At 37.5% G+C, this 25,078-nt stretch overlaps 2 protein-coding genes and 2 long non-coding RNA genes across 8 annotated transcripts in view; 1 reads left to right on the forward strand and 3 right to left on the reverse strand.

The window, feature by feature from the left end:
• Window positions 1-25,078, forward strand: part of LOC112042630 (uncharacterized) — a 168,254-nt gene that overhangs the window by 108,696 nt on the left and 34,480 nt on the right. Inside the window, exons 1-2 of one of the 3 annotated variants that reach the window (XM_086995899.1) lie at window positions 17,834-18,387; window positions 24,373-24,444. The exons of 1 other annotated variant lie outside the window; for it this stretch is intronic. The gene's annotated coding sequence lies outside the window, so the exon portion shown is untranslated. Of the gene's footprint in view, window positions 1-17,833; window positions 18,388-24,372; window positions 24,445-25,078 lie in introns of those variants that run through there. One more of the 3 variants, XM_086995900.1, reaches the window with a different exon arrangement.
• On the reverse strand, window positions 603-4,225 carry LOC106154123 (hydroxysteroid 11-beta-dehydrogenase 1-like protein). 3 transcript variants are annotated; one of them, XM_086994792.1, is made up of 5 exons: window positions 3,974-4,206; window positions 3,362-3,492; window positions 1,552-3,057; window positions 1,132-1,294; window positions 603-884 (listed from the first exon to the last, which is right to left on the reverse strand). In XM_086994792.1, the coding sequence occupies exons 3-5, from the start codon at window positions 1,698-1,700 to the stop codon at window positions 732-734; spliced, it is 465 nt and encodes a 154-aa protein (XP_086850918.1). In that variant the 5' UTR covers window positions 1,701-3,057; window positions 3,362-3,492; window positions 3,974-4,206; the 3' UTR covers window positions 603-731. The 3 variants fall into 3 exon arrangements, with proteins under 3 accessions (XP_086850918.1, XP_086850919.1, XP_086850920.1); XM_086994793.1 differs by having other exon boundaries at window positions 3,362-3,551; XM_086994794.1 differs by lacking the exons at window positions 603-884; window positions 1,132-1,294 and having other exon boundaries at window positions 2,400-3,057; window positions 3,974-4,225.
• LOC106154405 (uncharacterized) lies at window positions 5,817-7,717 on the reverse strand. The gene is made up of 2 exons (XR_015331146.1): window positions 6,617-7,717; window positions 5,817-6,147 (listed from the first exon to the last, which is right to left on the reverse strand). It is a non-coding gene; the product is annotated as an uncharacterized LOC106154405 (long non-coding RNA).
• On the reverse strand, window positions 15,111-16,887 carry LOC147760070 (uncharacterized). Its single transcript, XR_015331242.1, has 2 exons — window positions 16,628-16,887; window positions 15,111-16,001 (listed from the first exon to the last, which is right to left on the reverse strand). It is a non-coding gene; the product is annotated as an uncharacterized LOC147760070 (long non-coding RNA).

Consider the following 25,078-nt stretch of genomic DNA (forward strand, 5'->3'; position numbering starts at 1 on the left):
GATGGAGGTGGATTCTGCATTACTATCATTCCTAGTATTCATGGAGGTGGATTCTGCATTACTATCATTCCTAGTATAGATGGAGGTGGATTCTGCATTACTATCATTCCTAGTATAGATGGAGGTGGATTCTGCATTACTATCATTCCTAGTATTCATGGAGGTGGATTCTGCATTACTATCATTCCTAGTATAGATGGAGGTGGATTCTGCATTACTATCATTCCTAGTATTCATGGAGGTGGATTCTGCATTACTATCATTCCTAGTATAGATGGAGGTGGATTCTGCATTACTATCATTCCTAGTATTCATGGAGGTGGATTCTGCATTACTATCATTCCTAGTATTCATTGAGGTGGATTCTGCATTACTATCATTCCTAGTATTCATGGAGGTGGATTCTGCATTACTATCATTCCTAGTATTCATGGAGGTGGATTCTGCATTACTATCATTCCTAGTATAGATGGAGGTGGATTCTGCATTACTATCATTCCTAGTATTCATGGAGGTGGATTCTGCATTACTATCATTCCTAGTATAGATGGAGGTGGATTCTGCATTACTATCATTCCTAGTATAGATGGAGGTGGATTCTGCATTACTATCATTCCTAGTATTCATGGAGGTGGATTCTGCATTACTATCATTCCTAGTATAGATGGAGGTGGATTCTGCATTACTATCATTCCTAGTATTCATGGAGGTGGATTCTGCATTACTATCATCTACATAAGAACAAATACATGTACTTTATTACCAAACATTACATTTAAACCACTTTCATTATAATTAAATTTCATACCTATGAACAACTGGCTGTCGTTTCCAGCCAATTCTTTGATACCCTCTACTGCAGTTTCTCCAATTATCTCTATTACCTGATCAGTATAAACATACAGAGATATATGTATATATAAAATATGCCTCCTGGTGATTGGACATTCCAATAGGGCATGTCTGTGAAACTCAGTGTCGACGTATTCATATTCACAGAGTCAGTCTAAGTTAATTACTCTACTTAATATCATCTTGATGTTCTTAAAGCAATTAAATATAAAACGAAGTTAGCCATTGTGCAATTTAATATACAAATTCATTTTTTTTAAATAAATAACAAAATAACACCTTCTTCTTCCACTCTGACAGTGGACTGGGCCCCACACCACCACCTGTCTGCCGCATTGCTGCACGGCGTTTGGCCTCTTTGCGCTTAGTGCGAGACGTGAGGTCATGCCATTTTTTCCTGACCTCTCGGAAACTCCTCTTTATATGTGAAACACTGTTAACTCTAAAAGGAAAGCATTCATAATTTTGATAAAAAAAATATATAAGAATCACCACTTTATTGCTTCATCATACTGTGCATGACCATGTCAAGATGTGTTAATAGAGAGCAATTACAATTACTTTTATTGAATAACTACAACAACATACCAAACTAAATCATCAATAAGCAATAATTAAATATAATGGATATAATTTTAACATGGCAAAACAGACTACGATTAACAGAAAAGGACTGTTAATCATAATTATTCAACTTACTTTTCGGCAACTTCAGCCCATTGTTTTTCTTTGGACTTTAGAGTCACGGTGTTGGTGAAGGGGCTAAATACTGTAGGTCTACACGAGACCTCCTCCACCAACACCGCGAGCTCATCGGTTTTATAACGCTCCCTGCTGTGTTTCTCCATTTCACGTGCGATTTACTATCGTCCCTCAAAACAAAAAAGAACCGCTAGGCGTATGTATGCGTGTGTTCGAGACTATAATTGTACTTCCGGACAGGCATTTATTGCGTTGCGTTTGCTAAGGCTTCGAGATATCAGGTGGGTGCAATCGCACTAGCAAATAGCGCACGCTAGCTATGCTATAGCGCGTGCGCAACATAGCGATCCTTTCGAGATTCTGAGCCCAGCTCTCTCCAACACTACGGTCCTGGCAACAAACACAGCAGACACATCAAAGCCGAATACGTCCTCACCTGTCCCGATGGCAATCACAGTGCTATCCCCGGGACAAAGTCCAATCCGGAGACCAATCGCAACGAGCAAGGCTCACTCAAGACGATCGACACAAATGTCTCTCTAACGAAGCCTAATAAGCACTTTGTGTATCTTTACGTACAGGTAACTATCAGTCGTTACGATGATAAATTGACGATTACTTTGAGATCTCACCTTGTAGAAGGGTGTGACTGGTTGAAAATCCGTTCCCTCCCATACGGTGGATGGAATGTGCTATTGTTCAACTGAGAAGTACAGTCACCGTTTGTTTGCTATCTACCCAAGATCTCCGTAAAGTTCAAAAGATCGTCAATATCGTTGAAAACAGGAAAAGCTGAATCCTGTCGACTGCGCCATTTGTAACCGAGTATCACAACAAACATCGACTGAATCTCAGAAGAATCAGCTTCTTTATTCCTGTACATACATACATGCCAACGTGACAGTGTGAGTAAAAATAACTCAAGAATACTGTTGAGCGGGTAATTTATATTTCCCGCTCACGTGACTAACAAAGCACACGTGACCGCCAAAAGGGCAGTGTTGTAGATAAAGTAATAAAACTTGCTGGTTCAATTTTTTTTTATTATTATTTCACAGTTTTACATTACTTCCACGTGTGTGTATCACAACTCCGCATGGATTTCCCTCTCTAACATGGAAAACACGTGTGCCAATAAACATGTTAGAACTCCGCATGGAGTACACACTCTCCAACCTTTTAGAACTACTCACTTTTTTTACACTAGAGGGACCCACTGTATAGTCACCTCTAACACAATTGGTTTCACCATACAACAATATTTTACAGGCGGGAATGCTTTCGTAATGTTTCACCCTATTACATGTGTACTGTGTACCTTGATAACCCTAGCTGTCTCTTCCATGTCTCCCAGCTCAATGTGTGTGTGTGTGTGTGTGTGTGTGTGTGTGTACTGTGTACCTTGATAACTCTAGCTGTCTCCTCCATGTCTCTCAGATCAGCTACTGTGTACACATGGTTAGACTCAGGTGCCGGAGATAACTTGTTACACTCTGCGATGACCTGAAGCCGTTATTATGGCAAAAATGCAACAGACACTCAACTGTTCAAATTGCAATACCAATAAGTAAATTACAGAGCAGCTTTTGTAAAGGAAAATAAAACCGTTAATTTTTTAAACAATGTTTATTCGAAAGAAATGGAGGCAAAGCGCTAAAAGCATTAGATTCAAAGATTCAGTATTGGAACAATACAAAATGCAATGCAAAATCGTTAATAAAGCATATTTTCTAAGATACGAAGTTCAAAGCTGTTATTTGAAGGTTGACCTTCCCTCACGTGTCTTAATTTATTACCGGTAACTGACCTTTTTTAGGAGGTTTTCTCTGCGCGCCGTCAAAACAATGTTTGCTCCCATCTTGGCGAAATGATACGCCACCTGTTCTCCAATTCCAGAGGACGCCCCGGTAATGAGCACTCTCTTGCCTCTCACCATGGCTGTGATAAAACCGATATGCTTATATCAGCCTATTATCATTTTGATTTCTGTTATAAATCTGGAAATTTAATAAAGCACTGGTATTTTTTTTTAATTCATGTGTAAAGGCAAAGTTTCATGTGGCTTTATCTTGGGCAGACGAAGTAGATTGTGTTTATGATTTTGAAGGCAAGGAAAGAAATGGTACGAAATTCATGCGTTAGCACTCCTTTTTGCGGTTATAAATATGTGTTTTCTGGTTGTGTTTACGTTATTTAGTGCAGAGAGAGAGAGAGAGAGAGAGAGAGTGGTGCACAAAATATGATCGACTTTAGTTTTTTCAGCATCACCAAACTAAGTTGGTCTAACTAAAGTCATTAATCGTTTACGCACACACAGATTACAAATATCAGGCCCATTTCAACCGTGTAGAGTACAGTAGACTATATGAACATGTACATCAGACTTAGATAAGGACCTGCAAAGACCGTTCATGCTCACCGGGATCAAAATCATCCACGTAGAGGGTGGCGATGTAGACGGCAGTCGCAGTGAGGAGGACAGCAACCAGTGTTTTTGTCTTGGAACCCATGTTGAATTATTTCTCACGTCCAGTTCTCAAACAAAGAGCATACCAGTACGCGATATTCTGCATCCCTGAGTGACCTTTTAACGGCCTACTCCCCGTTCTATCAGTAGCATTGAGACCTATCGTTATTAAACTGTGAACAGAGCATTATTTATCAGGTCAGGTTAGTACATAAGATAACAGGTACGTGTGAGGTACACTGGCTGGCAGGAGTCTAAAGTCGATAATACTGAGGGCTCGTACAATTGGGGGGGGATAAGACAGGGTCTGCTGTGTTAAATCTTATATAAGCACATTCAACTGAAACATTTATCATACATATTATTTGGATATTTATATTTTTATAATGAATACTGCGGATATTAAGAGGACACGAGACATTCACTTACACTTAACATTTAAAAGGTTAAATAAATAAGACTGAAGTAGCCTATACATGTGGCTAGAAACAAACGGTGGTATGGAAGTGTTAGGTGATCATCATGTACGTGTTGCGTACACACACAGACACTTGTCTTGTGCGTTCTTGTTTATGTTTTCTGGTTCAGACAGGACAGGTGGTAATTAAGGGGATATGTATAGACAGTTCAAAATGAGAGAACGATGTTATACACAGTCTCCAAGCATTTGATTATGAAGAACTATAAACCTTTTTCAAATTCATAATAGAAGTCGCATGATCTTATATACCATCAAATATAATGTTTATTTTTTACCGTCCCGAATCCAAAATCATCTCAGAATCCAATCCATCATTGTGATTATATTGATTAACTTTTCTCCGAATATGTTCTGGCTGCGCAAAAAATAGATTTGAAGACCTTTTGGGACATGAGTTAACGCAGTATTTCACAATCAATATTATTTTAATAAAGTAGATGCCGATAATTCCCATTACTCTAGCTCTGTTACTAATGAGAAACTCCATTCTGAATTTGATAAAAATAATGGTTAACAGTACCCCTCATAAGATAGGAGTAATTTACATTCAAAAATAAGCTGTTTAATAGATTCTACCGCTTTCATACAAAAGTTACACAATTTACTGCATTATATACACGTCTTACTAACACCTGTACATATGATGGCCTTACTCAAAAAATCAACACAACAAATCACCGCTTCTTATTCACTGGTGACTGTTACTTACTAATATTACACACACACACACACACACACAGTACACACACACAGTACACACACACAGTACACACAAACACACACACAGTACACACACACACATACACACACACACAGTACACACACACAGTACACACAAACACACACACACACACAGTACACACAAACACACACACAGTACACACACACAGTACACACACACACACACACAGTACACACACACAGTACACACAAACACACACACACACACACACACACACAGAACACACACAGAACACACAAACACACACACACACACACAGTACACACAAACACACACACACACACAGTACACACACACACACTCTTTTATGTGTCCATCTGACAGCCGAAAAGCACTGTGTGTGTGTTTTGTGTGTGTGTGTGTGTGTGTGTGTGTGTAGCGACAACATAGGTCACTTACGCTGTTGTGAATACAGTGTACTACTAGGAAATAATGGTGATGACGAAGGGGGGGGGGGCACTTATTCCAAGGATCAGCAAGTGATGACGATCTAGAGGATGAACATCAAGAAAAGCAGCATCATCTTGTAACAAAAAAGTGCTCAATTTGTAAAATAAAACTATAAACACATGTCGGGGTTCTTGAAGAGGCTGTTTAATATGTTTTGGCATTATGTCACACTGTAAGTAAGTTAAACAAAGTTAGGGTATAGTTTCAAATTCAGTACTTTTCGGTCAATCATATTGGACACGTGTACTCAGTTCAGTTATGGACCAGGTGATGAATAGTTTGCTTCTTTCTCTCATTTTTAACAAAATTCAGGTCAAAACAAAGCTTCACAAATCATTGCGATATCATTTATTGTTACTAGTAACAAATACAGTCATTGGTTTCATGCGGGTGTCAATGTTGTACTTGTAGACCCGTGATTTGCTGACTCAAGATCGTCATCATGATGAATTGCTGAAAAACAAGGAAAATGTACAGTATGAAATATTATGAATATATATATATTATGATAGCCATCTTGCTGTTTAGAAAAACTATTTAAAAGGATAGCACCAGTATTGAGAACACCAGTGGGATTGGTTAAGTGCAGTATTTCCTGTCAGCAATCAAATCCTCCGAAAGTAGAAATGTTTCCTCAAATGCAAATTGAGGATGCAAAAATATTTTTTTGGTAGAAATATGAATCTTTTGAATAAATTCTCTCTCCATTCAATTCCAGATCAATCATTTATGCGTTCTACTAAAACAATAAATATTCATCATAATCCCTGTGTTGATCTTTTTTTTAATTCTTAAATTAGGCTCAAATGCATTTATAACGATCAACTAAAATTACACATGTAGATATAAAACACCCACGCTTTCAGCAAAGCGCCTTTTCCAGGGACTGTTTAAGCATAATTTTAACATTAAAGCCACCTACAGTCACAATCATCATCAAAATGGAAGGACCTCCTTATCTCTCGAGAATGCATAAATAAATATCCAAACAGCGCACCTGAAATTAAGAATACATAATTCGCATGTTAGCGACATTATGATAGGCTCCAACAAACATATGCTTGTGGCGTTATGATAGGCTCTTACAAATATATTAGCGGCATTATGATAGGCTCTTACAAATGTGTGAGCGACATTATAATAGGCTCTTATACACATGTTAAAGAAATTATGATAGGCTCTAAGAAACATTATAATAGACTTTAATGATCACTGGGAGGGTCTACAGTCTATCGGATATTTAGCTGCTATGCCCCGATATTCAACCAGATCCAAAAATAAAAACAAGGCAGCAAAGCTGTCCAATACACAGACAGAAATCAGAAAATAATAATTCACAACATTTTAATTTTAACAATAAACTATATAATTTCCAGAAAAGTTGACAGGTTTTTCAATTGTAGCTGTATTTTAGTCCTATGTTACCTTTCTGTAAGTTTGAGAAGAGTAAGTGACATGGTTTTCCTTTAATGGTCACTATGGGGGCAGTGCCCACTTAATTTTTGATACAAAATTACATAATGCTTAACAGCATACTGACCATCAATTTTAAATAATAAAATAAAAGTACATGAATATTCAGAAAATGGAAGTTCAGAGTCACACCTTGAAAATGCCAAAATGTAAACTGTGATGAAATGAGTTTATTTCCATTTTCAACATCTTTTTACATAAAACAAAATAATTATTTTACTGTCATTTTTAAAAGATCATCTAAGAAAATTGTTGACATAGGGAAAATATCAATATTAAATGTCCATTGCTGCATTCTGAGATTCTGAAGGTAAATGATTGAATCTGACAAACTGCTATGATATGAGTTTATTTCCGTTTTTAACACTTTACTACACAATATACAATAACAGGTTTACCACCATTTTTATGTAATCAACTAACAATATTTTTAAGATGGAGAAAATATCAAAGGAACACTTGTGCATATCTAATTAGTTTAAAAAAATGAGACTGTTAACATGCCTAAGACTTAACTCTGAGGCAGAAAACACTCCTGTCAAATAAAAAAAAAAAAAAAAAAAAAAGGGCATAACTTCACCATAACTTTTTTTTTCAAACTGGATCTGTATTTCAGTATTTCAGTGAGATTGATTGATTGATGAGTTGTAAGACAATAGGCTTTTCAGATTGCCTTGAAATGTGGTATCAGTGTTGCATATGTGCTGAAAAAAGAAATATATATATACATATAACTTTTGTAAAAATGGTTCGATCAAGCTGATTTTAAAACTCCACCTGTATTTTAGTAAGATTGTTCACTCCTGCACTCCTGTGAATTTCACGACAATAAGCCAATTTAAAACCTTTGGACTGTGGAATTTATTTGAGTCATACAAGCTACTAGTAGCAGTGGTTTATATGCATTATTGGGAATCCACGCTTCACCAAAAAAATAAATCACTCCATCAACCATAAAATAGCTTTAAACTACTCATTGCTTTAACTTTTCGGTCATAAATTTAACCTACTTGACAGTATCTGACCTAATTATCTACACTCTTCATATACAGCAGAGAAAGCTAGCAGCAAAATCTGTTCAAATATCATTTTTCGGTGAATATTAAGCAATGTCTTTTGGTAATTTTCTTGATTATACTATTTGACACTATCTGCTGGCATTAGGTTGGCTTTTGTGGCAAAAATTTACCTCGTATATGTATGCATATTTAAAAGTATTTGTCTTCCTATAAATTGTGATGGTGCTTTGTAAGTTAATGTTTCATGAAATCCTTCCTTAGATACTTTGTATTGTGGTTGAAGGAATCTGTGAAGGAACAGATTAATATAAACAATACATTTATATAATATTGTATTTCTGGTCTTAAATTCCCCGTTGGTCTTCTATTATTATTATTATTATTATTATTATTATAGATTTTCTTTCTGCATTCGTCATGATAGACGCAAACGTGGCGCTCTGTTCCTGCGCCAAACCTGATAACCTTCCCCTTTACCGGCACTACCAATGTTGTCTACCTATATTTTCCATTCAAGTTTCGATCTGCTGTCGGGACCCACATCATGTTAAACCAGGCATGGTTCTTAGTAGTTCTATACATGTTTCCACATAACAAGGACTGAACACATGCTGATATACACTGTAGATCCTGTGGCACAACCATCTGTATACATGCATTTAGGCATATTTTTATGTAACTGGGTGTTTATGTGAATCACTATCATTCAGTTCATGTACACTTTGGGTTAAAACACAAACTAATGCACACACGCACATACAAACACACACACACACACACACACAGAGAGAGAGAGAGAGAGAGAGAGAGAGAGAGAAGGTGGGGAGTGAGAGAGAGAGCATTACAATCACCTGTCCTCTTCTTCACTGGAGCAGCTGGAAAAAATGTGATAAACATTTTATAAAACAAAATAACTGTTGAATCGCTTCAAGAGATTCCAGTCGAAACTTTCTTTTTTTCTCTCTCTCTCTCCCTCCCTCTCTCTCTCTCTCTCCCTCTCTCTCTCTCCCTCTCTCTCTCTCTCTCTCTCTCTCTCTGTGTGTGTGTGTGTGTGTGTGTGTGTGTGTTTCACTTACCGGAAGATATCATAGCCAGGGTCAGGAGACAGGAGAGAATAATAACTGCAGTGACTTTCATCTTTATCTGATATTCAGAGTGCTGCATATGGAAACGTGGTACAAGATAAAATACACATCAACGTTTGCGTTACAGGCGACAGATGCAAACGGATTAAAAAAAATGCTGGTGCACCTTAATGCAGTTTTCATGTCTCCATAGTGGTATATATTTGTCATTTGTTGGGAAGTTAGCTTCAGTATAGAATGTCTTGTATTGTAAATGTTTCTGTGGTCCTCCAATATCTACTGCATGTTGGCATAGTTGTGACACTACATTTTCAGTTGACTTTCACGGTCCACATTTCAGTCTGCTAAAAAACTGGTTTTATTATTACAATGTGACTGTACCAATTTTGACACCACAGCCCCTTACACCATAAACCATTTGGTCAAGAAGCAATCACTTTAAAAGGGAATATCAGTGAACAGTTCCACAGATTATCTATATTCCATAAACTCTATACTTATCTGGTGGCCGGCATGAAGAATGAATGTAATTTATAACGACAACAAAGATTACTGACACTGAGATGAAAACCATTAAGTACCTGCATCAAAAATAATATAAATTTGATCATATATATCAAATATACATTATATATATATCATGTTTCTGAAAACCTACATATTTTCAGTTGAACACATTTGCTAATATTATATATCTTCATGACGCTATAAAATAACTGAATCTGATTTGCATCTCTTAAATAGAGATGTTTAAATTTAAGAGGGTTGATTTTTGTTTCAAAATAAATAGTTCCTGTTTTTATTACTCTAAAATATCTCAATGTTAGAGTAATAAAAATGAAAAACTTTAGAGAAAAATTCTTCTAGGCCTGTTGTCCAATTCATCCCATTGAATATTTCAGTCTATGTATAGATTATTCCTCATAAGGTCTGGTGAGTATATAACATTACAGGCACGTGTTGGAGACAAAGATTACAATACTGATGGCCATGCAAGGGAGGGGACGCAAAATAACACACACAACAACACACAATAACACACAACTCGAAAGCATCGCGAATTGCGACCGCACGCAAGTATAGCGATCAATTGCTATTTGCGACGGCGATTGTACTCGCCTGCCAACTCAAAGCCTTGGCAAACGCAACGCGATTATAGCCTCGAGCGCTACTAAAATTCTATTGTCGCATAAAGTGAAGACGTCATAACATAATTACACACAATGTAATTTTATTTCAGAATGATGCTTATCAAGACATTGTTTTAATTCATAGGAATATCACAATTACAAATATTGATGTTTGAAGTGTTTGACACCAATAAAATATCAAAAACAATTCAATAAGCAAAGGGCACGTGTTTGGACTGATACAATTACTGATACATGGGTGAGTAGTGTTCAGTCTCACTTTAACAGACATTGAGGAAGGTCACGGTGTGATGGAATTCTTTGTTTCTGCTTTTTCATTTTGTGTAGCAAATGACATTTTTAAACTTATGGTTATTATCAATAGACTACTCAAATGAATATTCATCAGAAGATATAAAATAATATATGAAATATTTAATTTTGAAAGAATATGCAGAATAAAACATGAATTTGGCATTCTTCACGTGAATATTTACCCAGGTTTTTTTTTTTTTTCTTTTTTCAGAAGTACAGAGTGACTCATTCTTTTATAAGCTCTCATGTTTTGTAATATGCTATTAAGACTGGCAACCCAAACTTGCCGCCATTATTAATTACACTAAAGACTCTATAAAAGGGAAATGTATGCATGCGCAAAGGCCATCATACCTAATGGGATTTACTCGTCACAAATAATAGCCTGTAAACTAAGGTGATGTCGCTATTAGCGCTCGGTCATGATTTGCGATGCTTTCGAGTTAAGGGATAGCGACAATCACCATACTTGTGCTCGGTCGCAATTTGCGATGCTTTCCAGTTACTGACCCATGATCTACAAAATTTCTAACAATTATCATTTATCAATTGTAATAAATACTACAAATATTAAGAGAGCATATGGTATTCACTTACAGAAGATAGAAACAATTGTTTCATTTGAAGAACTATAAACCTTGCTTAAATTCAAAACAGAAGTCTTATGATCATATACCACCAATTATTTTCCGTAAATCATCCAAACGGATTACAATCTATCATTGGAATTAGATTTCTTAACATTTTTTTGAAAAGATACCATTTTTCAGATTACATTCTAACTCCGCACATATTAACCCTAGGTTCAAGATTTCAGTTTTGCCAACTCGATCTTGATTTCATATATAACCCATATCAGCAAACTGGCTCTAGCCACTACCGTCAACCTGGAGGCGTGTCCGGCAAAATTTTGCCTGGGGCGCTTCCATATTTGGAAGGCACAAGTCTCGTACGCCACAGTTGTATCCGCCTGGAGCTCCATATTTGGAAGTCATTAGTCTCTTACGTCACAGCTTTGACCGGCTTGAGCTGCCTTTCCCGCCTTGCGCTGACGTTATATCGTGCAGACGAGAGAAGTAGCACAGTGGCTGGCACGGAGTTAGAAGTTTGAACTAAGGATATCTTGCACTGGAAGGTCAGTACCACAACACAAGCAACATTCTTTAAAAACTATTTTTTGGTGTAGCCATTGTGCAGTCCTTATAGTGGTATCGGGCATACAATGTAGCTGTCAAACATGGCACAACACGACAAGCACGTGTATTGTGTTTATATCTTCAGAAGCAAATGTTTTTTGATAAGCAAAAAATGCAAAAAACATCCGGTGTATCTTTTTCTTTTAAAATGCATTTATTTTTCAATTTACATCTTACATACAGTAAATGAAATTAAATAAAGCAAAATTAAATCTGATTTACGTTTCATATTGGACTATGTGTGTGTGTGTGTGTGCGTGTGTGTGTGTGTGCGTGTATGTGTGCACGAGAAAAAACAGAGATCTTGAAATCATGAGCACATTTGAACTGGCCTTTACAAGGTGACAACAAGTTTGTAGAACACGACACGGAGGCTGCCCTAATCTTACACCTCTTGCCAGTATATACTGCCATGCATACGTTATTTTCTGGACCTCTTTTGCAATCCCCCCCTCCCCCCCCCCCCCCCCCCCCCCAGCTGTAAATTAATATTTTGAAATTTTGTTCACTTTTAAAGCGGTTAAAAGGCATGCATAGTGATTTGAATGAAGCAAGTAGGAAATTTAAGAAATCATCACATGTATTCACATCAAACTGGCAAAGGGAAATGTAGTTTTAAGTTTCAGCTTTCTTTCAAGTTTTTAGGTAGAAAGTACTTAATTTTCAAATAATAATAATAATAATAATAATAATATAGTCTGATTTTCATGATTTTTAACAGGTCATTTGACCTTAATTGAACTACATTATTTTGTTATAATATGATCGATCTATCAACATAAAACGTGTCACATCAAACTAAACTCCTTATTCAGGGAAAAATTAAAGTTAAAGCGTTGACAGCACGTCGTGTCCAGGTCCACTTCTGTATTTTCTTTTCCTGAGGACGCTCAGTGGCACTCCCAGAACACCCAGCTCTACTATCATTGCCGGACAATGGCGTCTCTTTGACCTATGTAAACATTATATTTGTAAGTTGGTGCGATACAACTGTTGCGTTTGCGAAATATATTCTGGAATTTGCTTCTCCCTGTGGGTCAAAATTTAGATCACACTTATTACTCCATAAAATAAAACAATTATCATTTAAACTCACAAACTAGTGTTGTTTGGGTCATTTCATAAAATACTCCTCTGCAAGGAGAATTCTTTATCAAACAAAAAGCAAGGTAAATTAAATTACAGATGAGGCAAATAAAATCAAATAATGCATGCGCAATGCTTTAGTAGACGCAGTAATTATGTCATAGTACTCAGGGATTTCCAAGGACTTCTCAGGAATCCAAGCACCCCTTGTGGTCTCTGCATTACTTTAAATGAAGTTATATTATGAAGATATAGATCTATGTGTATAAATTTATAAGTTATATTCTGAAGATATACATCTATGTGTATAAATTTATAAGTTATGTTATGAAGATATACATCTATGTGTATAAATTTATAAGTTATGTTATGAAGATATACATCTATGTGTATTAATTTATAACTTATATTATGAAGATATACATCTATGTGTATTAATTTATAACTTATATTATGAAGATATACATCTATGTGTATAAATGTATAAGTTATTTTATGAAGATATACATCTATGTGTATTAATTTATAAGGCTGGATACATTGCCTTCAGTTCTTTTTTTATTATTTAATTAATTATTTTATTTCGCTGAAGTTCAGTGGTTAACAGTGTCTGTTTACATATAGGATAATGCTCTTCTGATACAAGTTGGGCCTTTGGGTTTTCTCTACACGATGATCACAGCGAAAGTATGCTAAGAAAAAGTCCTTACATGTAACAGCTCCTTGTACTTTATGTATCATTTGTCTGAAGGGAACCTCCACCTTTCGGGTCTCATTGACTTAATGGTATGATTCAATTACCCGTCATTATGTCAACCATATATAAAATGGAGCGTGTGTATTGATTCCTGACCTTCATATAAGGGGTCTTTCAACCAATTTCATATCAGATACTGGTAGAGAAGAATGAGAAGACCTTTGGTGGAGGGTATAACCACTGCACATGCTTGACACGTTTACACTCACCACTAGAATAAAGCGCAGGGCGCTGCAACTCAAAAATGAATTAAAATATCCGACATTGACTGATGTTTGGGTAATAGGGCGCATTCCCATAGATTTTAGATCGATCTATCCCCGTGGGGAGTCTCACTAGATTACTGTCAGATAATCCGGCTTAAATGTCCGTCCCGCCTACTACATGTACAAGATGTAAGGGGGTAATTAACTACCGTGCGCGCTCGGCTGACTGCAATATAGCGTGAACCCCCAGGCAGTTAGGTCGATCTAGTTGGATCGATCTGAATCTCTGGGAATGCCGTTATAGACGACGTGCAATAAGGTCGCGCGACAAGGTTATTTTCAGTTGCACTCTGGATTACGCACGCTTGCTCCGCAAGGTGTCGCCTGTGGAGGGGGGGCAGCTCAGCCCATGTGGTTACTGTGACGAAGGTGACAAGTACTTCCAAACATTTTTCATAACTGTCATTATTCCTCATCCTATTCACAAATTTGATATTTACGGCAATGGAAAATGTGGCACTGGCAAAGGTGGGTCTTGGTGCGTTGACAGGCCGCACAGGTGTCCCCAATTAACCGCCGCAAGAGAAGAGACCCCAAGCATTAATCAACACGACCTGTAGATATTGGAAATTTGGCAAAAGTTAAGCAACTGAGGCTTTATTAGATTTGGGCAGATATCGAGAGGAATGTCCAGTGACATGCCAAACCCCTAAGTTCAAGTCTTGGCCCTTGACACCAGTAACGCACCCCTTAGTCAAGAATCTGAACAAATCAATGTTGGGCAGGTATGCTCTATTTTCTACAGGCGTTATGTGATTTTATCAACTTGATTGTCAAGTGCCAGACCTTTTGTCCCCAGGTACTAGTAGCAAACTTTATCAGATAACAATCTGACACTAACCAACAGCGCTGTAAACCCAGTTATCAATGCTGTCATCTTTACCTGTATCTTTACCTGTATTATGCCAGTGGTACGTTTGCTACATTTGAGTAAGGAAATATGCTTTGATGCTTATATTTATTTGTAATACGTTAGCATCAACCTGTTAATAAAAACTTGGAAACTTTCAATGTTATTACACAATAACAGTATAATGATAGGAGATGTTATGATTAAATGCTTAGAAGAAATAATAAAAACAGATCGTGTGAAATATAAAATGAATTCATTTTATTTGGGTTATTTATTTATTTATTTATTTATTTATTTCAAACCAATTAATTATCAAACATGAAGCTTATTTTTAGAAACATTAACAGATATTACTGCAATATAACCCTGCTGGTACACAGATCTACAGTTCTAAAATGCAAATACCTTCCACACACCACTGATGAAATGTGAATAATCATATGTATAAAGCAGTAAAAATATCACAAAATGTGTGTAGGCAAGATACTTCTACAAGTAACCTCATTAATCAGTCAGGAAACTTCATAATGCATTCAATAAATGTAGAAATTTGAGCAAAAGAAATTCTACATACAAGCATGACAGATTTACCATATATTGCCACCAACTCTTAACTGAATGGGCATAGAAAGAACAAAGTGAGTCTCCCTCCCATTAAAAAGAATAATAAAAAAATTAATTAAAAACAGATACTGCCAGTCTTAATACTGAAAAACAATGGCACCTTGCAGACTTCACTGCCTCACTATTTGCAGACAATGTTCTAGTCACTGTAACTGTGTACTTTTGATGAGGCATAGATGCAAGAATAACTGAAGTATATTGTGAGATGCAAGAATAACTGAAGTATATTGTGAAGGTCTCTTTTGTCATAAATCTGCCACGTATAACCTGAATGTACATATTGCAATTCACACCGCAGCAGCTTGTCTTAGTTAGGACTCAACCAGCTGAAAACTTGAGGCACAGCTTCAGGGACAAGATCACACCATCTACCCTTGCTGTGATGATGGATCTACTAGTACATTATATATGTTTTGTCCTCCTAGTTTCTCTAATACCATTTCCCCTGATCTATGCACACATCAATCACTACAGCTTTACCAACAGCTACACAGTTTTTACATCTGAAAGTATAAAGCCAAAATTGTAATAAAGCACTATCAATTTACTTGTTATATATTGATTTGAGGGCAAGAGAAAAAGGCAGGAACCTCGTATCATAATCAAGATAACTAAAAATCAAATATGCATAATCAACTAGCTTCAATTGTATATACTACTGATGATTTTATGTTTTAAACTTCAGCATAAATTTTGACTTTCTCTTGTTAAAGCATAGCCACTTTATCAAAATGTGCTTGAACAAATAATAATAATAAACAACCTGCACACATGATGGAACATGGAGGTCAATTGCCACAAAATAAGTTGATTTGTACTTGGTAGCCTGAGAAAAAGTATCAGGTATTAATTTGTGCAGTAATTATACCACAGAGTTAACAACGACACAATTAAGCATATGGTGTAATGTAACAAAATTCATGCATTACTTGCTGTGGCAGTGTCCTCCTAAACCTATCGTGCACCGCAGGTTTTGATTTTCAATGTCATCAAAAATTTTTATTGCTGTTAGTTTGATCTATGTATCTGCTATTCAAATAATATCATTTGGAAAATAACTAACTGATTTAATTATGCTTTTGCAACATGAAATTATCATTAACTTTGCCGGTTCACGTGTACACAGTACCTTGCTATCAGTGCTGCTCTTTTCTCCCCAACTCGCCACTGACAGGCTAACCACATCGTTTCAAAACACCGTTGGTATGCTCCTTTATTTTTGGTGTTGGCAGTTTCGCACTGAGGACATTGTTTTCGGTTAAAAACAACGTATCGTTTTCACCCATCTTTGCATTGCTCCTGTACAAAATGTCCGCTTGCTGCCCCCCAAGGGAAAAATCGTAGCACGTGGGTAGTTACGCAAGACCTGTGACGTATAACGCGCGCGATCTTATTCTTCCTTTATGCAAGGTTAGGGAGACAACAGGGATTTATGGTTACAAACTGAAATAACCTTGAAACTTATCTGAAAACTTAGAGCAAAGATGTATTCAGCCTGCACGTATGTGATATCTTCAAGATTATAAATCCATTACTCAATAAAAACGCCGTTAAAATGAAAAGTATAATGGTAATATAATTAAAACGCCACACAGGTTACACAAAGTGACAAAGAATCTAATTCGTGGCAATAACTGATATCTATGAATCAAGTCACAGAAGTACAACGAGTTATTTCAATGACAGTATCCTCTCTCAGCAGCTACTGTGCTGGTAGGTACACATGTATGCTACTAGTACCTGTTATACAACGAGTTATTTCAATGACAGTATCCTCTCTCAGTAGCTACTGTGCTGGTAGGTAGACATGTATGCTAGTACCTGTTATACAACGAGTTATTTCAATGACAGTATCCTCTCTCAGTAGCTACTGTGCTGGTAGGTACACATGTATGCTAGTACCTGTTATACAACGAGTTATTTCAATGACAGTATCCTCTCTCAGTAGCTACTGTGCTGGTAGGTACACATGTATGCTAGTACCTGTTATACAACGAGTTATTTCAATGACAGTATCCTCTCTCAGCAGCTACTGTGCTGGTAGGTAGACATGTATGCTAGTACCTGTTATACAACGAGTTATTTCAATGACAGTATCCTCTCTCAGTAGCTACTGTGCTGATAGGTACACATGTATGCTAGTACCTGCTTTAAACACATATGACGTGGTTACTTGGATATTGAAAAAGGCCGGAACACATGGGACATCAGTAGAATTGAGAAAAAATGTGTGTAATCGTAAATCATAATTTTCAACAACATTTTCTATTATAACATGTGCAGGTAACTCAAGTCACCTTGTTAAGATAATGGCACACAAAGAGCCGGTTGCCCGCCATTTCTTAAAAAGGGGAATCCCCGCCCTAATGTTGTAGATTGATAGTTTTCTGGCCAATAGATGTGTTTGTAACACTACATCCCAGACACATTTCCTGGCACATGTACCGTAGGTATGTGATTTTTTACTGGTCACAAATCCTCGAGCATCATCAAACCCCTTTAACCGTTTAACCCTGCAGGCAAACATGCAGCAGTTTATCAGAGGAAGGATGCGACAGTTGCTAAGGATCATATTTACCTTATGTGGGGACGTTTGAGATAACGGACATAAATGCAGAAAGTCAAAAGTGTGAGTGTTATTTAAACTGTATTTACTCGACCACACAGAGCACTTGTACTCGCTGATTAATTTCAGTTACAAAGCAACAACTGCGGCTATCAAAATAACCAGATGTAAGCCATATAGACAATCTGCGGGCTGTCATTCCTCGCTGAATCAGCGGCCTACTGGTCCTACAATAAATCTAAACCAGCTACGCCAAATACTTTGATGTTGTCACTTGGATATCGGTCGTGCTTGTTTTGGCAGTTATTAGTTGCTCCCCTATGGTAAGTAAAACTCTCCTCTGATATTTTGCAGGTAGCTTTGATAGAGCTTTTTATCCAGTTTCACCTATATTATTGAGGACATTAATCAGTGGCGGATTTAGGGGGTGTTAGGGGGATACTGACCCCCTTCTCTTTCGATTTCTGAAAAAAATCACAACAATGGTCCCCTCTTAAATTTAACCAAGGGGGGGGGGGGGGGAGGGGTCGCCTTTGCACCTCCTTCAAATAATCCTGGATCCATCCTTGATTATGATGGAAATGATTGAAAACTCATTGATAGCTTCGATGAATCGAATTATGGAACAGAATCAGGAGCACAAAGGCACTGTAACGTGGGAGTATATGAAGTGATTTATAGTCATATAGTAGTTGGAATTGTTTTAAAAGAGTATTAATTTCAGTCTTTTTTTTTTTCAAGGCTATGCTTCACAAGAGTGTCCTTAACAGAAGGAAAATCAGTTTTTCACTGCTTTCTTGGACTTTACTCTGAAAAAAAGATCGCAAGATTGTCTAGATTTCCGTAGGGATAATTCTTGAAGCCGAGTCATAAAAAGAAAACATAATATAATTTACTGCCGTATTTCAAGTTCAGTGTTATTGTTCAGTATGTCAGCTCAGCGTAGCAAGGACTGCATGTACATCGTGTGTACAAAGAAATAATTTTGGGTGACTATATTTAGAGAGCGCACATCGTAACCAACCGCTTATCGCAGGCAATACAAATAGTGATATCGATTACCGTCATCACAACGTCAAAACTGTTTCTGCTGGCAGAAATAGAAATTAAAACTAAGATGTATCTTTGAGAGTTCTGTTGACAACTGAGATATCTCTGTCTGATACACAGTTGTCTAACATATTCTCTTTTGTTGTTCTAAACTAAGGTTTTGACTGTAATGGTATAGGTCTTATACATACATGTATATTCTTCCATAATACTCCACCGTACCATTCCACTATAGTTCTGCCTAAGTAACTATAGATGGGAGTCATCTTCAGAGAATCCCATTTATGTAACCATCTATGTTACTCAGTGATTACTGCATGGAGAAATTGTATGCATGTGTCACACTGTCCCGAAATTGACACGGAATGGACACACGATCAATAAAAACTTCAAATAGGGTTCTGATCGTGAGAAAAATTGAAGAAAAGAAAAGGCACCACAAGCCGTTGACAAAAACATGTAATTCATTCAATGATAATTATAACATTCTGTTATGTGCATGTATAAAATACAATACAAAATGTTAAACAATAAAAAGATAAAAAAGGAGAATTTGGTCAGATGACCGAATGTAATACAATGGAACATATTTCAAAATATGAAAGCTATGGGGAAAAATATATCGCCGTTTTTACCTTCAAAATAATAAATAAATAAAATAAATAAATAAATAACCAATTACAAATACAGAAACGACACGTTCAGCCGACGCTGAGGTTTCGTGCATTTTGTGCATGATAGCAAGTTTTCGTCCAAAAACGGCTCAAATTTTTAAGGAAAAGAAACCTGCTTGTCAGTAGACCAAATAAAGACATGATTCATGATGTTAATGTCACATCACCATAACACGATATCAGTTGATTATGTAATAGATAGACCCCGAGTCAGCGAGGGGTCTATCTTAATTAGACCACGGTCCATTAACTTCAACAACAGTTCACGACATCACACTCACGCAACTTCCCCGCTATCTTCATTACCACACTATTCATCATGTTTGGAGCGGAGGAGGACGTCACCCTCTCTCAGCTAGATTTATTACCAACCCAATCGTTATAAAGTGGATATCGATGCAGAATCAAAGCGGTTCGAAGAGCCAGTACACTCCCCTGAATTTGAAAAAATGGTTGCAGACAGAATTCCAGCAAACACACAGAAAAATACGACCTGGGCATGTAATGTCTTTAAGGACTGGCGCACGTGGCGAGATTTTAGAACTGTCACTATGGCCGACCCTCACTGGCCTATATTCCAACCCTTGAGGGGGGAAATCTAGAGATTTTGGACTATTGGTTGGTTAATTAAGCGCCAAGATGGCAGTTCCTATCCGCCAGGTGTGTTTAATTTTCTTATCATTCGTTATCTTTTAAGTCGCAGCAGCACCCGGCTTCCATAGTGTTAAGACATTTCAAATAAATATGCAATATTCGTGAAACAACTATATTTTGAATTTCAAAAGCATCGTGCGCTTCAGTAACTTCATCTTCAACCCAGCCTGCAAGCTCTTTATCGGCACCTCCAATGAAGCAAAATACGGAAAAGGACGACAAAATTTTAACAATTGAAATACCTTCTGTTATTGAAAAAGTTCTAATAATATAAAAAACGACAAAAGATCACTTTTGAAATATAATGCAGCTTGTTTTTTGTTCTTTTTTCATATGTGGTGATAAACGCTCAGTCCCTAATTAACTTGCTTTCAGGTGTGTTTATGGTTCTGTGCTTCGATGAGTAGTATGTGTGTGTTTTAGCGGGTTATAACGCATTCATGCGAGACGTGCGGTTATGCGAGTTACACCACGTCTGAGTCTTTTGTTCTACACTTCCACCGTGGTCTAAATTGACGTACTGCCAGAAAAATCCCCTCTGTTGTGCTCGACAGATGTATATCAGGCCTACCCAACTACCAGACTCGGCACATAAGGATCCTGAATTAACCGGAATATCGGACCACACTACCCGTTTTCAAGGTGTGTGTCAGATCGCATTTCGGAGTATCAGTCAGAACACCGACAGGATGAGCCCACGCTCGGCTGTCACCTTGATTGGATAGTAAACGATTGTCGTAAAATCGCTATATGATTTTAAAACCGGGTGCATAAATTTGAAAGCCACCTAGATGAACCTTAGACTGCCACATTAATCTAATACAATGCAAAAAAGCCCTATCAAAAGTGGTTAAAGCATTCAAACCGAAAGTCGTAAAGTCCCCATATACCCCCATAGAGACAATAAAATAGAGTACTCTAAAGTAAGAGTACAGTTTAAGGTTGTTCAGCCGAGCGTGGATGAGCCCGCAGTCGTCCTACAAAATTTGTTCTGGGGTATGATACTCCGAAATGCGATCTGACACACACCTTGAAAACGGGTAGTGTGGTCCGATATACCGGTTAATTCAGGATCCTTATGTGCCGAGTCTGGTAGTTGGGTAGGCCTGTATATCGTATCACTTATTACACAGTCCTGCGTCCTTGGCACTGGTTACACTAGAGTGCTGATTATATTGTCGTACTGTCAGAAAAATCCTCTCTGTTGAGCTCGGCAGCTGTATATAGTACCAGTTATCGTGCACCCTCTACTGCGTCCTTGCCAAACATATTTGATTACATTGCATTTCTTGTGAATATAATATGTAACGTTCACAGCGACTGATATCTATTATCCATCCCTTCTGTATACTGTTGCATCCTGTACGTGTTTTTAGCAAGGAAAAAAAAAAAACGTTTACATTCCGCCCAATAAGTCGTGAAAGACATTGGAAACTTAAACAATTCTGTTCGTCATAGTTCTCCTTTATGCCCCTATTTCACACAGACCACGAATCCCACGAATGGCCATGAATTGACAAATTTCACGATTCGTAGTTGAATCGTAATTAGTTCGTGAAGATCTTAACAGATTCGTATATATTCGTAGTCAGTTCTTGCACTTCTTGACCAGCAGGAATTGGTGGCAAAAACTTTGATGCCCCTATTTCACACAGACCACGAATCCCACGAATGGCCAAGAATGGAAAATTACAGGATTCGTGGATAAATCGTAATCAGTTCGTGAAGTTCTTAACAGATTCGTATATAATCGTAGTCAGTTCTTGCAATTCCTGATCAATCGGGAATTCGTGGCTAAACATTTGACCTGTTCAAAGTCTTGGCCACAAACTCCCGATCCCAAAAAATCGTAGTGAATTTCTGGACACTATTCGTGCGATTCCAGCCGAATCCCACGAATATTCGTAACTATCGCACCTGTATCGTAACTGAATCGTGAGCGTGTCGAATTAGACAAGAAAATTGGCAAAATCTCACGATTCAAGCCGAGTCCCACGAATATTCGTAACACTATCGTACCTGTATCGTAACTGAATCGTGAGCGTGTCGAATTAGACCAGAAAATTGGCAGAATCTCACGAATCCTCACGAATCCTGAAATTTGTCAATTCCTGGCGATTCGTGGGATTCGTGGTCTGTGTGAAATAGGGGCCTTTCCTGAACACCCTCGAACACCGTTTTAACACCAATATACTGACACCATTTAGTACTCCAAAACCCTGTCAGCAATTTTTCTTAAATTTTCATTTCGGATACTATTGTTGCTAAAGCAAAATAGTGCCTTTGTTTAGTTAAGATCTGTAAATAAAGGATCGTAACTCTATAACAAAAGGATTAACCAAAATGTCGGCAAGCAATTGTAGCCCACTGGCTCGTGGTCAACTATGCCAATTTTCGTGATACAATCTTATTTGTGGATGAAATAACGCCCCAAACCGATTTCTATCCCACCGCAAAATAGAAAGGTGTTAAATTATAAGACTTTGAGCTGATTGCAACGAGAACTATAACGTCGATATTTTGTATTTTCGAGGGCATTTTTTTGTTTTAAATCAGCAAAGATAGATCCATTACTGAATAATTAGATGCAGGAAAATATCATTTTCGGTATCTAGAGGATAACAAATGCTTTAAATACCCGTCAGCTTATTAATACCTAACAATCTGCACACAGCTTATCAGGCTGAGTCCTTCAGTGACGTCACCACTTATTCAGCAAGCGGTGACTCCGCCTGACGCAACACCTGCCCTATTTAAAAAATCTCTGAAAATTTTTGTTAATTAGGTATGACTTCCTTTTTTTTCAGATAAGTTTAAAAAATACGGTTTTGGTAATTTCCCTTCTTATAATAAACAAGGAAAGGTGCTTCAAGGGGGGGGGGGGGGGGGAGGGGGCACAAGTTCAACGTTCACCATTTGTATGAATAGTGCTCTTGATGGCCAGCACCGCGCCGACTTTTTGGAAATTTAAAATAATGAGAGAACTCTTAACTTGCACGCCTTTCTAAAGCGCCAATGCATTTCAAAGTCATGTGTCTGTCTACATAAGTTTATAACCCTGAGCTACGCAAACTTAGTTGAAGTTATAACAACAGTTACATTATTTCCATCGATTGTTAACGCTGCATAGGGACTTCAGTGCTACAGAAAGGAAACTTTTACCGAAAAACGGGAAATTTGTCTTGAATAATTCGTCATTGTGTAAGTCAAGTTCAACAAGGTCGTTACAAATACAGTCTTCTCAAGGCAACTTCTCTACAGAGTATATTCAATGGACACTAAATTTAATTGTATTTAACTGACCCTGTCACCTGTACGTAAAGATAGGCAGGCTATAATATCATTCTCTGTTGACCTGCAGACGGCCATATCAAGAACGTTAACCTCTATAACCAAGATAAACTGATCAGGGCATGGGAATTTATTGACATCAGAGCTGGGTGCTGAGATATATCAGGCCCGTAGCCAGGGGGGTTCGGGGGGTTCGAAAGAACCACCCCTTTTGCTGGGAAAAGGTCCACTCTGGGTAAAATTTGATCTACGTACATGGAAGTTTTTATGGAAAAAGGTCCATTGTTCAGAAAAAAAACTCCCCTTATGAAATTGCTGGCTACGGGCCTGGATATTACTGTTTGAAGAGATTAAATCTGTCTACTCTTGTGGACGCAGGCTGGTAGTGTGACAGTCACTGTATGTTTAAGAGAGAGATAAAACAATGTCACCCGAGCAAAATATACCAGAACACATTGAGCATCATAGATGTTTTGGCATTTATCTTGAGAGGGGGGCTGTGTATCCTGTCACATACATACAGAAATAATTTAGTTTTAGACGCAGTTAATCTACAAGAAAATGCCGACTTAATAAAAATAGACGTAACTTCTACATACACACAAAGAAATGAATAAATGCATTTTTTTTTTCTTGCAGTAGACTCATTGTTTGTTGTGCAGCTGAGCACCTTCTTACTACCAGATATAATCTTAGATGACATTTTGCAAGGTGAGTGTCCTAAAATAATCGTTGGATTATTCAGTTTACATGACAAGTGTCAAATCATTGAAATCAAGCCTGCATCGTTAACTTTCAAAAACTCGTATTAACACGAGTGACCGGCCTTTCTCAACACAGCTACAAACAATGCCATCCGATTACTTTGTCAGGCCTACCCAACTACCAGACGCGGCACCAAATGATCCAGAATTCACCGAAAAACGATCGCGCCTATTTGTTGCAGTAACATGTAATCACCTTTGTTTGTGTTTCCTGCTACATATCATTGGTCCCCTAGTTTGTATCATTTGGCGAGGTCTCTGGGCAGAATTGCCGAACAAAACGGCAGAACGCTGACAATCCTATCGCGCCATCGGAAAATGTTACCAAAAAACGATTTTTGACATCTCTAAGTCCTCAAAGATAGTAGACGATGAGCAAGGGTCCCATATGATCGCAAAACTGACAACAGGTATAACTCTCAGCTAAGTAATTGACCAGTATGCTCTGATTACCTGCCTGTGAACTTTTTTTGCCATTTTAACAGCTTTCTAGACTGCCGAGATAAGTGAATTTCTCCCCATCTAAAATATATATTCACATCGTACTAACTGGATCGATCTAACTTTGCGTGAGTTCTCGC

Source organism: Lingula anatina, chromosome 9, assembly GCF_051362555.1.
Source record: "Lingula anatina isolate TDL-2025a chromosome 9, LinAna3.0, whole genome shotgun sequence".
NCBI classification, from domain to species: Eukaryota; Metazoa; Brachiopoda; class Lingulata; order Lingulida; family Lingulidae; genus Lingula; species Lingula anatina.